The following is a 13,666-nucleotide window of genomic DNA, read 5'->3' as shown; positions in this document are numbered from 1 at the left end:
CTCCACAGCCCAAGGGACCGCGCTGCTGGGGACCAGGGAGCTGGCAGCGGCTTCTGCGCCTGCCTGGCCCATCCAGCAGTGCCCGTGAGGCTGAGACGCACACCGCAGGCAGGGGGAAAGAGCCCATCTGCCTCTGCCCTGGAAAAGGGGCACGGCGGGGGCAACTCCGACGCCTCCAAGGGCACGGGGCAGCCAGGATGTCTAAGTCACTGCTGGGGAACTCTCTGACATCCCATCCCAAAGGTGCTGTCCCACGCTTCACCCTGAACATATTCCAGATACGACACTCGGCAGGGAGGAAAACGCTGCAGCCTTCATCCTTTGACCATGAGCCAGCAGTGTGCCCTGGCTGCCAAGAAAGCTGATGGGATCCTGGGGTGCATGAGGAGGAGTGTGGCCAGCAGGTCAGGGAGGTTCTCCTTCCCCTCTACACTGCCCTGGTGAGGCCCCATCTGGAGTTCTGTGTCCAGTGCTGGGCTCCCCAGTTCAAGAAAGATGAGGAGCTACTGAAGAGAGCCCAGCACAGGGCTACGAAGACGGTGAGAGGACTGGAGCATCTCTCCTACGAGGAGAGGCTGAGGGAGCTGGGCTTGTTCAGCCTGGAGAAGAGAAGGCTGCGAGGGGACCTTAGAAAAGCTTATAAATATCGGCAGGGTGGGGGTCAGGAGGATGGGGCCAGACTCTTTTTAGTGGTGCCCAGCGACAGGACAAGGGGCAATGGGCACAAACTGAAGCAGAGGAAGCTCCAACTGAACATGAGGAAGAACTTCTTCCCTCTGAGGGTGACGGAGCCCTGGCCCAGGCTGCCCAGGCAGGCTGTGGAGTCTCCTTCTCTGGAGATATTCCAGACCCGCCTGGATGCGGTGCTGTGCAGCCTGCTCTGGGTGACCCTGCTTGGGCAGGGGGTTGGGCTGGGTGACCCCCAGAGGTCCCTGCCAACCCCCACCATGCTGTGATTCTGTGATCTTTCATATCCCTCTCCCTTAACCGTGGCCATGTGCAGAGGGAGAACAGAGCGCGTGGGAACCAGCCAGCCGCCCTCCAGCCCTGCACGTCGCCCGTGCCACCCGCACCTCTCCCCGCAGAACAGCCCCTGCCCACGCAGGGCAGATCCAAGCCACCCTGGGGAGTTCTCCTTCCGCTCCTCTGTCCTGCTGGAATCTGGGTGTTTCTCTCCAACCTGGCCCCTCCAGTTCCCACCACCTGAAAATCACATCAGCACATCCCAGCAACCTTCACGGTCTTTCAGGCCACCCGTCCCGACACAACACTTCTGGTCCTTTGCTTTGTAGGGCAGCACCTCGCAGCCATTAATTTTTGTTGCCTCTCCCTGAAGCCCTCTACAGCTTACTGACGTCTGTCCGGAAACACGGCTTCCCAAGAAGGCCCAAGCAATTGCAAGATCCCTTAGCTAGTCCATCATCTGGGGATCTCCCTTCTCATGTGCTTGGGACTTGCTTTGTCCCTGCTGTCCCTCTTTATGACCCTTGATTTGCTTCACAGAATCACTAAAGTTGGAAAAGACCTCTAAGATCATCAAGTCCAACTGTCCACCCATCCCCACCATGCCTGCTAAATCATGTCTTGAAGTGCCATATCCACACGTTATTTGACCCCCTCCAGGGATGGGGACTCCACCACTGCCCTGGGCAGCCTGGCCCAACGCCTGACCACTCTTACAGTAAAGACATTTTTCCTAATGTCCAATCTAACACTTCATTGCAAATGGAGTCCTTTATACTAATTAAAAGAAGGTGCTCGGCTCCCCGCAGAGAAAAAAAGAACTACCACCCCACCGCAGAACAGGGAGGGGGAACAGTCCCCCTTCTCGCACACCGCACAACGTGTCGCTGCTCCGGGCAGTAACTCGGCGACAGGCCCCACGCACTCACCTGCGTGGAAGTACGGGCTCATGGTGTAGGGGAATCCGAAGGGCAGCGGCTGAGGCGGTGGGATGGAGGCTGGCGGGAGATATTTCACCTCGTTTTTGTTGATACCTGGGCCAAGCAAATGGCTGGGGGACTCGGCGCTGGAGGAGCTGCAGGGGGCATTTTGGCCCGCGGCCGCTTCACCCAGCTCCTTGGCCCCTTCGCAGACCTTGCCCGTCTCTTTGCACTCCTTCAGCTCAGCGGCCGAGCTGCTGCTCTCCGCCTTCAGGCTCTCCGGCTTCTCGTCGCTCACGTCGGCGTCGCTCTCAGAGTCCTTCATCTCCTCGTCGTTACAGTCCGGCGCCCCATCGCGCGCCCGGGGCTCCGCCAGCTCCTTGGCCTCACTCGGCCCCGGCGGCTCGGCGCGGTGGTGGGCCGATTTGCGGCTGCCGCGCCGGGGCTGCTCCTTGGGCGGTGTGGCACTGCTGGGGACGCTGGGGTTGAGGGACAGCAGGGGAGTGTTGTTGTGCCGCAGCACCAGCATGGCGTTCCGCCGGGAGAGCTCCTCCCGCAGCGGGTGGCCCTCGGGGATGTCGTGCACGTTGCGCAGGGCCGGGTGGTCCGGGGGCAAGCCGGGATGCAGGCTCAGCGGGTCGCCAGCCAGTAGCCTTTGCCTGTGGAGATTCTCCAGCTCCTTCTGGCGAATAATCTCGGCCGACATCTCCAACCTACATCGGGAGAGGCAGAGAGGGAACGTCGCCGGGGGGTCTCTGCGAGTAACTCGCTAACCCCCAGCACGCTGAACCAGAGCTCGCAGACCAAGGTGTCACCTCCACACCCGCACGCTGTTTCCGTTGGTCTCACCCGGACACAGCTCTGTCGCCTGTGCACAGCTCGCCCAACACGGCACCCACACCACCCTGCCCGCTGCTGGGAAAGGGAAGGAAAAGCCCGACCCACGCCAGGCGGGCTCGCCCTCCCCACTCGTTACCTTGCCAGGTTTTGCTTTCGTAGCATCTCTTGCTGCCGCGCAAAAATCTCTGCTTGTGCCGGCTGTAGGAACCCGTACCCTGGGGACAGGGAGAACAATAATCTGGGGTTATTAATCTCAGCATTGACTCTTTGCTCACGCAGGGCCAGCTCTCCAGAGGGCTCACGGAGCAGGAAAGGGCAGCGGAGAGCTGCCGTTCTGTTGTGGAGCCCATCTATTCCCTCCCTCCCAAGGCAGTGCAGCCTGCCGCCAAAACACGGGACCGGGGAGGCTGGCGGGGATCAAAGGAGCGAGCAGCCAAGGCAACCTGCTCCTACCACTGCAGAACAAGGCTGAAGTCAGCACAACAGGAACGGGGAAACCCAGAGAATGTGTCTGGGCTGTTTGGCTAAAGGACAGTTTGTCACAGCCTGCACCTCGGCTCTGCCCTTGTTCTCTGTTTCTTACGCACTCACCTGGTGTCTGGCACAGAGCCGAAGGCACCCCAAGGAAAGGAGGTCTCAAGTGGGGACCCAGGGCAATATGGGGCGCGTTCTGGGGCGAAAGCAGAGGCGGTGGGTGCGATATCTCCCTGCAGAAATCAGAAAATAAACTTGTATTGAAAACCTTGAGGCTCCATCCAGTGCCCAGAGGAAGAGCACCCTTTCTGCAGACGACCTGCACTCTGTACCAGAGGCTCTTCGGAGATAAACAGCTCCACCCACACGCAAAACTCCAACGGAGAGAAAGAAGAGCAGCAGAACCAGAAGGGGAAGAGAGCAGCCAGGACTCCACTGGTCCCACATACTTTCCATTTCCGTATGTTTGCTCTGTGGGCTTTCAGTTGGGCTGTCCAAAGGTTTTTTGCTGCCCAGAGCTAGCAAAGGCATGGCTGAAGATGCTGCATCTGCCTGTCCCTACAGCTATGTTACAACTGAAAAGGCATTCTCGATTTTGGGAGCTGGAGACTGGGTCTGGGAAGATTTGAAGGCATCACTGGCATGCCTTGCAAAAAATTCACTGTTCTAGCTGCGACGAGGGGTCATCTTTAATCCTGGAGAGAAAAGCTGTAAGCGAGGCAGAGGTAGACACAAACAGGAGAGACGGGGAGAGGAAGGTGAGCAGGAAGCGTCACGGGGTCACTGCAAAGGAGTTTGACTGGAGAACGGATGGGTGCCGCTGGCCAGGACCGGTGGAGCAGATGTAAGGTGGTAAATAAGCGGGAAGAGGCAGGTTTGAGGGGTGGGGAAGAGGACAGGGCCTGGGAGCAAGGCAGGAAGCGGTGGCTGCTTGTGGGGCTGGGGGGAGGAAGCAAAAAAAATTCTCAAAAAAATAAAAGCAGGAAGGGTGTAAGAGCCAAGGTCTCTTCCATTAGTCAAATCTGCCCTGGGAGCCTGCAAGCAAATCTCTGCTTTCCGGCTGCACGTCTCCTAATTCCTTTTGATGGCCACTTACAACATTATTACCTTCACCAGGGCATCCAGAGGCAAAGCCGCCAAGTGCTGTGCCGTTTATTTTCATTTTACAGTATCTCCCTATAAAATCTGCTTCAGGAGAGGCTGGAGGGCAAGAGAAAGGGAGCAAGAAGGCACGCGTGACTTCGCAACCAACAGACCATACGCCCAACCGTGCCCCACCGATGTGCCAGTGTGGGAGAACGGGAGAGGCCCAGCTACCCCTGCCCCCAGCCCACACTGGGGATGGATTCCCACCACGGCTCATGAAAAGCCAGACAGGGGCTCTTTGGGGACGAGGTGAGCAAAGGAAGGATTCCTGTCCTTCCCAGCGTAGTTTTATCCTTGTTCTGTGCAACAGCCACCACAAATCACAGAATCACAGAATGGTAGGGGTTGGAAGGGACCTCTGTGGGCCATCTAGCCCAACCCCCTGCCGAAGCTGCCCCACGCTGATCGGAACGAGCTGAGATTCCCCGCCGAAATTCCTCCTTCTCCCTGCCCCTTGCCCATCCGCCTGGCTCTGCCTCCCCCCTTCCCGTCTGTCTCTGCTCCCCTTCCCCTGGCCGTCTCCGTCTCTCCTTCCCTCCTCCTTCCTCCCCTAGCTCTCCTCTAAACTAATTGCACAGCTCGCCGTGTCTGGAGGAGAGCCACAGATCGATCCGTCGCTGTTGAAATGTTAATGCTAATCGTATAACCGCTCCGCCAGCGCCTCGCACTTCGGTGGCAGCTCCAATTAATCTCAGGTAACGCAGCGCGTGACCTTCGGCTCGGAGCCGGGGCAGCAGCCAAGCGATGCTTATGTAATTACACCATGAAGTGTGTAATCACCTGCCCTAATCCCCGAGGCCTCACAATTAGCCGGGGCCTCGGTCGCTGGGCTGCCAAGTGCTTTGCCACCCCGGACAGCCTGCAGATGAATAACGGACAATTAAAGCGGCATGACGGGGGCTAGGAGGTGTCCGTTCGATCGTAATTAGCTGTAATCATGGGGAGACGAGCCTGGCAGACGTGCTGTTCGTTTTATAAGAAGCAATTTAGGAAATCAAGTCGCTTTTAACTATTCCGTGGCCAGGCAAGCGGTGGCCCCGCCTGTTCTAAAGGCAGAAAAGGGGATCCGGTAGGAGAGAGAAGCACGCACAGAAGCCCCAGGCGCAGGCTGCACACGCAGAGCTCGGAAGGAAATGCTAAAAACAAAGAGAACTTCTCGATTTTGGCCCAGAAGAGCCAGTCTGTGCCCAGGATGCCTCCTGTTTGATGGGGAGCAGGACTGGGCGCTGGAAAATAAAAGGCCCTCCCTTTGCTGACAGCCTAATGTTAATCAGAGGCTATTTTTATGCTTTAATGTTCCTCTACGGAGCCTAACTTTGATCCCTAAGGAATTCACATCTGCTTGAGCCCCTGCAGCTCATTCCCTCTGTGCTCTCACCAGAGCTTTGTGGCTTCCCCGCCTTGCGGGGCCAGGGATCGACTCACCCCCCGGACTGCCCGGGGAGCAGTGCCCGGCTGGGAAGGGGGGATGCCAGGACTTGGCAGCAGCTTGGGCCCTGATCCTGCTGCCGCGCACGCAGCTGAGCACCGCAGCCCGCTGCGGCTCGCAAGGGGCTGGAGGCAGTCGTAAGAGGGCTGCAAGAAACGGATCAGCAGCAGCTTCCGACGTGAGAGGTCAGCTGCTGCTTATGTTACGCACGCAGCACACGCTGGGGATGAGTCCAAAGGTTTAGAAAACTCCGGGAGACACATCCACACACGCTGTCATCATGCCTGCCTGGCACAGCAGACCACACGGAAACCCCAGAGTTGTTTTCTCAGCAACAGTGGAGCTCTGCACCAAGCACGCGTGCAGGGCAGAGCTGCTGGGTGAGGCCGGAGCAACAGGACCGGGCAAAGGTCCGGCGACCGGCACCGCTACACCCGTGGAGCCTGTGGTCTGAAGGCAGAGAAGGGAGGCTGCATATGGCCGGGCAAGCAGCAGTCATCGCACCTCTCCTGCCATGCCCCTACCGCTCAGCGTCAGTGCCCAGCAGCAGAAAACTTAGCAAGGAAGCGGGCGTGCTCATAAATACCGGGGGATGAGGGACCCTTCTGCCTGCAGGCAGACCCACACTCCGTAGCTCACGCTGCCGAGCCCCCGGGGAGCAGCGATCCACGCCGCCCGCGTTACCACGAAGGACAGACCTCTCTGCCGTCCCACGCACCCAGCCGCCCCGGCAGGGACCCTGCGGGGGCCTGCCACTGCCCCTGCCAGCCCACCTGCCCGATCCAGTTGAGGAGCTACTGGAGAGAGAGTCCAGCGGAGGGCTACGAGGATGGTGAGGGGACTGGGGCATCTCTCCTACGAGGAGAGGTTGAGGGAGCTGGGCTTGTTCAGCCTGAAGAAGAGAAGGCTGAGAGGGGACCTTAGAAATGCTTACAAATATCTTAAAGATGGCTGTCAGGAGGACGGGGCCAGACTCTGTTCAGCGGTGCCCAGCGACAGGACAAGGGGCAACGGGCACAAACTGAAGCCGAGGAAGCTCCAGCTGAACCCGAGGAAGAACTTCTTCCCTCTGAGGGTGACGGAGCCCTGGCCCAGGCTGCCCAGGGAGGCTGTGGAGTCTCCTTCTCTGGAGATATTCCAGCCCCGCCTGGACGCGGTGCTGTGCAGCCTGCTCTGGGTGACCCTGCTTGGGCAGGGGGTTGGGCTGGGTGACCCACAGAGGTCCCTGCCAACCCCCACCATTCTGTGATTCTGTGATCCTCGGTGTGGAAACCTGGCACAGGAGGGAGGGAGCACAACCAGGCCACGTCCTGGCACAGAGCTGGAAAGCCCTCCCAGGCTGCTGGGTACAGACAGAGACAATTTCTCCCAGGCAAGCCTGGAAATGAACTGGCAACCCCAGAGTAAAAAGCCCCAGAGACCTTAACAAAGGCTACCGTGCTTTTACACAGATGTGCACCAAAACACAAATCCTTGCATCCTTTCTCAGGTACACATCAGCCTTCAACCCTCCATTAATTTCCTTCCTCCTCCTCTTCCACCTCTCAGAGGAAGGGCTGAATTACAGCCCCATGCTCTGAGAACGTGAATTTAGCCCTTGGCAATTTCATCTGATAAGCCTTGTCCTTACCTTGCAGAGCGCAATTCTGCGTTACTGCACATTCCTCCCCCACCCCCTTCCCCCCCCCACCCCCCCCCATGCCAGCTGGAGGTTTCGAGCAGGGTATTAGGGGATTTGCACTGCATGCTGCTAAATTTGATATGTCCTTTAACAGGAGACAAATGGTTCACAAGGCTTAAAAAGTATCGACTTTTCTTTAACAATAAGCACTAATGGCCTTCAAATAATCAATATTTAAAGTCATTATGGGGTTACACATTATACTGTTAAAACCAAGCCTTTCACTTTAACCCCATCCTACCCTCCCAAGCGCAGAGCAGTGCTCCCCCCTGACTCGCTCCCAGCTCAAAAGGAAAGCTGGGAGCACAGGCTGTGACTGGAGATGTGAGAAGAGGGTCAGGAAATGCAGATTGAAACCGGCAAGGCATGGAAATAAATTTAGAACGGATGGAAGAGTGAAAAAAAAAAAGAATGCATGAAAGCTCCGCTTTCTTCTGCTTTGCATTTGATAGGAAGCGACACTTTAAACCTGAGGTAATAGGCAAGGAGCACACAGCTCCTTGCTTCTTCGCCATCCGCAGACACTGACTGTGCCAGGAAGGGAAAATAAATAAAATGAAAGGGCTTTCTAAAAATGGTGTTTGGGATTTCCAGGGAGAAAGACACACGTACTTGTGCTGCCCTTCTAGGGCAGCAACTAGGCTTGGACACAGAGAGGGTCTGGTTTGTGCTGCCAGGGGAAATCGCTCCCTCAGAATCCAAACTGGTGCTAAAACCAAATTAGTTAAATCAGGTCAAGGTCTTTGGTCTTTGCTCTGCGTAACGTTCAGCCAGCTGGGATCTGGCGAGGAATCCTCCAGCGCAAAAGCCAGAGAAAGAGGGATACAGCATTCAGAGCATGGAGGGGGATGGGAAGCTGGGGTAGGTAAGGGCAGGAGAGAGAATGTGTCCAGAGGACAGCAGAATGCGCCCAAGCAGCCAGGGGTGCCCGAAGAAAGCCTCCATGATGCAGGGAAGAGGAATTGAGTGGTGAAAGAAAAGACAGTGGCGACAGTGGAAGGAAAGAACCCAATCCAAAAATCTCTGCTGGGTATTTCAGGCCCATCTTTGCCCAGAGAAAGGCCTCTGGCTGACGCACAATGTTTGTCAGCTTTCGGCAACGGAAGGGCAACGAGTGCACCTTTGGGACCCTGCAGCTCCCACTCCCAGCACGCTCCAGCCAAAGGGCTCGGCTCCCCAGGACCCCAGCAGATCAGGGTGCTGATGGCATCCCGTTCGCGGGTGGTATTTCTTGCTCCTCGGCATTCCTCCTGCCTTCACCCCATAACTGTCTGTGGTCCGGGAAGATGAACTGTGTCCTTAACGCTTCCTATACAAACCTCAGAGACAGCCGAACCATAGAAAGTTTTGGGTCAGAAGGAACCCCTTGAGGTCATCTAGTCCAACCCCCCCACAGCGAGCAGGGACACCACTAACTAGATCAGGTTGCTCAGAGCCCTGTCCAACCTGGTCTTGAATGTTTCCAGGGATGGGGCCTCCACTACCTCTCTGGGCAACCCGTTCCAGTGTTTCACCACCCTCATTGTAAAGAATTTCTTCCTTATATCCAGCCTAAACCTACCCTGTTTTAGTTTAAAACCATTACCCTATCGCCAAAGTATCAGCCTCAACACCTGCCCTTCTTCTGACCACAACCTGCCTTCTCCCCCTCCCGTGAGAGCGGCTCTCCCCCACGGACCCCATGCCTTACACCGTGAACAAGCTCCTACCAACTCTTTCCACAGAACTGATGCCTCACGTTCAGCCAACAAGCTTCGCCGCGCTGATCACACTGTTAAGCAGCGCGTCCAGCCTAGTTTGAGCACTTCTGCAATGCCTTCCATTTGCAGGGTATAAAAGTTTTTCCTTACAGGGGGGTGAAAGCAAGCGTTCCCTGGGCTTCTCAGGCACTAGCCTGCTCTGTGAGACACAGACTGCTCAGCTCGAGTACCATCAGCAGTTCTGCAGCACGTACCAGGAGATGAGCACCCTGGGTAAGAACATGCCAGGCTAAACGACCCCAGCAAAACCAAGTACATTGCCAACACATTTTGGAGACAGGATCCAAGGAACTGGATCCAAGCAACTCGGCAGGGCACAGCCACCTGCCATTTTCGCAGGAGACGGAGCAGTCTGGGGATGGGAAGTCCTCCAGGCTGGAGTAGTTACAGTGACACCTTTTAGTTGTACCCTTTCCTCTTCCAAGTCTTTTTATAACACTGAACTCAACAATCTTTTCAAACAAACCACCAGGTCCTGGCACTCTGTCATCCAAGTTTGAATCAATCCAGAGAAGGATCTAGGAAACCAAAACCATGGAACCAAATGGATTCTCAAGCCTACAGCTTGAGTCTACGTTTGGCAAGACGTACCAGTTTTACTAACTCTTTTTGACAGGTGAGGAAGCTTGGAGCAAGGAGGTGAAGGGACCATTAGTCCGCTGAAAGGACCTTGGAACCTGGTCCAAGAAAACCCATATTCAGTGTGTCTGTATGCACGCATGTGTGTACCATCACCTTCAAAGCCAGCACCCACCTGCCTGCCTTGAGCTTAGCATCCTTAAAGCTGTTTCTGACCAGCAAAGGTGGATGCTAACCAGCTGACAGATGTCCGAACACACCTTTCTTCCCAACTGTTCCCCAGTCCAGACTCCTCACCCACCTCTTCACACCTGGAAAGCTGTATATAGAGTTCCCACTAGCAGCCAAAGGCCTCTGCACTCCTGTCTTTGCAGAAACAGCAGCCCTGCCCTGATAAATAAACCTGGGTCACCCCCACGGGGTTGTCCCCCTTTGCTTTGCCACACGTAACGGCTGGAGTCTGGAGTGGCTCATTATTCTCGCCCACAAAGCTGCTGCACCGGAGAGCTGACCTGATCCCCAGGGATCTCCCGATAGGAAGCTGAAATGGAGTTTTAACACCACGCCAAACAGTTCACGTTCCCCTGCATCATGCGTTATTACTTCTGCTCCTGGGAAGGGAGATGCCGTAAATCTACCTACAGTTTGCCTACGTATGTGAACCAGCTTCCTCCATTGCCTTCTCCTCTGTCCGTGCCCACCTGAACCTTGTAAAATTTCTATACCTTCATAATAAAGGTGCACAGAGGCTGCTTTGATCTACCCTGTTGATGAAGACCATGGCAGCCAAGTACAAAACCCCAGGCTAACAGCAACAGGGAGAATGGCAGGGAGAAGTTAACCCGTACCGTGCTTTACTGCTCTACAAAACGCGGCCACTGCTTCTCCTGGCGTACCTAAACGCGCCCGTGGTGCTTTGGCAAAACAGCCAGGAACAGTTTGCGCGTGACAGCTCCGACCAGGCCGTTTCTGAGTGGGAGCAGAGCGATACGCGCTGACCCTCAGTGACACTCAGGTGGCTGCGGACCTCTGGGGAAAAATAATGATTACGTGAACTAACGTCAAGCAGCCTTACCAAGTCACGACTACGAGGCAGAGCCATAGCTTCCCGTTTCCCAGCAGGGCTGCCCAGCTCTGCCAGCCCACGATTATCACACCTGAGAGCCTGGCCAAGGAGGCAGGCCACACAGGGCCTTCTCACACCCTCCCTGCGGGAGCAGACGGCTGCAGAAAAAACAGGCAGTCTGGCCTGCCGTGCCTTGGCACGACAGTAGAAGGAAGCATGGGACGTGCCCAGCCAGGCCCACCATGGTGATGTTTCACATGGTTTGTCCCAAAGCTCCCTGGAGAACTGCTCTGCCCAGGCATTCAGAGCAGGTCCAAGGCAGGAGCAGCGTGGGAAAACAAAACCAGGGCTGACAGCATGCTACCAGCCTTGTTTTAGTCTGCAAACTCTTGGACGGAAACAAGAGGACAGAGTATGTATCACAGCGAAAAGACAGCTGCTTTGTTTCCTTCCCACCAACACAGCCACGGGCTGGTCTCGCTTACAGGCAAACAACTAGACCTTTGCAAGAGGGTGCAAACATCCTTGCTCCACACAACACGCGATGTTACTACTGCTCTTTGAAGGGAGGTGCTCAAAGGCCTTCCCAAACGTTAAGTACAACCCGTTTTCAGAATGAGCACCACTGTCACCATGCAGCAAGGGAAGCTGAGGCAGGCCGACTCCTGCAAACTCAACCCAAGGTCCCACAGATCCTGCTCTCAACATCACAGGCAGGCTGTGCCCCCACGTGTTCCCTGCCCCCCCTCACCAGGATTCCCTCTCACTTATGCCAAGGCAACTATTTGTAGGGCTGCCTGGAGAACTGAATGAGAAGTAGTGGCCTTTTCCAACCATAACTCCTGGCCTTCAGCCTCTGTCCCCTGAGCTAGTAACTTCTCTCTCCCTCCCATAACCGGGGAGGAACGCTGGCCCTAACTCCAACCCTCTGCTTAAACTGCTAGGTAACACCCTCTTCCCAAACAATTTAACGCTTCCTGGCCTAGCCCAGCTCCACCAGCTACAACACCTGTCTGGCAGTGGCAAGTACCTCTGGATTTGACACCTACCCAATTCATTTTCGGTTTGCCCCTCCTACGTGCAGCACCTCCCCATAAGCATCCTCCACCCTTCCGTACGTGCCTTTGCAGCCCGGCCTCCGGCTGGCCTGGCACTCCTCCAGGCCACACATCGCTGGAGGAATTTTCCTGGTGACTGGCTGCACTGGAACTCGTCTCTCTCCGCATTCCTCACAGGTCTGCCTACAATCCACACGGACCGGGCTGGATTTTATTAGGCGGGTTAGCCAAAGTACACCCTGTAGGAGAAAGGTTTACCAGCTCTGCCGAGCCCCTACACGCTGCAAACCCGTTGGGTCAAAAAGAAGGAAAAACAGGATCTCCCAGGCTATAAATGGGGGGGAACAACTCTGAACCCAACACATACGTACACGTGCTACAGAACTCACGCTGCAGCCTGCTGCCTGCCCCCACCCCAAGACGAAAGTCCAGATACTAGAGGCTTTCACAGCTTGTCCGGTGATGCCCAAAGTCTGTGTCCCCGTGGCTGCCAGGCCCTCTCCCACCTCGGCTATCCCTGTCAGAAACACAGGCAGCTTTTAATTTAATTTCCTTCTGAAGTTCTTGATTGCAGAGGGAATAGCTTATGGCATGCAGCAAGATAAATGAGCTAGAATTTCCCAGGCGGGTGGGGGGGAATCAGCTTTCCAGCACTCCTAGCAGTGGTAAAGGGAAGCCATGCCTCCTTTTTCCTCAAAAAAAGAAAATTTCCTCTCTTTCTACTTCATCCTAGAACATTTGTCCCCTCTCACTCTCTGGGGGTGCTACAAAACACCAACTTCAACACCCTGACTTGCCCCGCGCCGCAGAAGAGGCGAGAGGCTCCAGGCCAGGATCGGGACCCTTCCCACCGGCCGGCCTGGATGCCAACGCCGCGTGCACGGGCGCAACCCCCCCTTTGCCCCAGACACCCCGGCACGCGGCAGCCACCAACCCAAACCCCACCTTCGCACCTGCCCGACGCCCGAGGGACACCTTCACGCCTCACCGGCGCAAACCAAAGCTTCCCACCCCCGCGGGCACCGCTGCCCCCCCCCGCCAGGGGCCCCAGATCCCTCCCCCCTGACCCCCGGTACCTCTCGGGGAAGTGGGTGTCCCGGTGCTGGGGGAGGCCCTGCTTCCTCCGCTGGCTCGAGGAGCTGCTGGCCGAGGGGATGTGCGCTTCCATCGCGCCGGGGTTGCGCGCCGCCGCCTCTTGCCGCGCCCGCAGCAGATCTGGGGAGAGGGAAGGGGTGAGCGCGGGCCCCGACACCCCCCGCCCGGCCCCCCCCGCAGCCCCCCGGGCGGCAGCGCTGGCTCCGGGGCTGCTCCCGGCTCCCCGCGGGCGACAGCCCCGCTCCCGCCCGCTCCTTTCCCGCAGCCCCGGGGCGACAGCCCCGCTCCCGGCCCCGCTCCCGGCCCCGCGGCGGGGGGGGGGGAGCGGCCGGCCCCGCTCTGCCCCGGGCGCTCACCCGGCGGAGCGGGCTCCGGGCGGGATCCGCCTCCGCCGCGCCGAGGGGGTTCGGCAGGGGAGGAAATTGTGCAACGGCGGGAGGGGGTGGATTGCTGCTTAATTGCCTTCCCGGCGGAGGGAGGGAACGAGGGAGGGAGGGAAGGAGACAAAAAGGAGCGGGAGGCTTTCCCGAGCCCCCCTCCCCCCCCGCCCGGCTCCGCACAGAGCCGCGCCGGCACCTGCCCCGGGACCCCCGCGGGGCAACGTCCTCCCCGCCTCACCCCCAAAAGGAGGGACCCCCGACGAGGTTCCATCCCG

At 57.3% G+C, this 13,666-nt stretch overlaps 1 protein-coding gene across 9 annotated transcripts in view; it reads right to left on the bottom strand.

Annotated features, from left to right (window-relative positions):
• Positions 1-13,666, bottom strand: part of SAMD11 (sterile alpha motif domain containing 11) — a 187,930-nt gene that overhangs the window by 15,028 nt on the left and 159,236 nt on the right. For all 9 annotated transcript variants that reach the window (XM_075437113.1, XM_075437116.1, XM_075437115.1 and 6 more), the window contains 4 exons: positions 12,993-13,131; positions 3,315-3,430; positions 2,860-2,938; positions 1,893-2,596 (listed from right to left, as the gene is read on the bottom strand). In XM_075437113.1, coding sequence (XP_075293228.1) covers positions 1,893-2,596; positions 2,860-2,938; positions 3,315-3,430; positions 12,993-13,131 — 1,038 coding nt within the window. The remainder of the gene's footprint in view (positions 1-1,892; positions 2,597-2,859; positions 2,939-3,314; positions 3,431-12,992; positions 13,132-13,666) is intronic.

Source organism: Opisthocomus hoazin, chromosome 16 (assembly GCF_030867145.1).
Source record: "Opisthocomus hoazin isolate bOpiHoa1 chromosome 16, bOpiHoa1.hap1, whole genome shotgun sequence".
NCBI lineage: Eukaryota > Metazoa > Chordata > Aves > Opisthocomiformes > Opisthocomidae > Opisthocomus > Opisthocomus hoazin.
The sequence above is the reverse complement of the archived record's forward strand: the minus strand, read 5'-3'. Positions and strand labels throughout refer to the sequence as shown.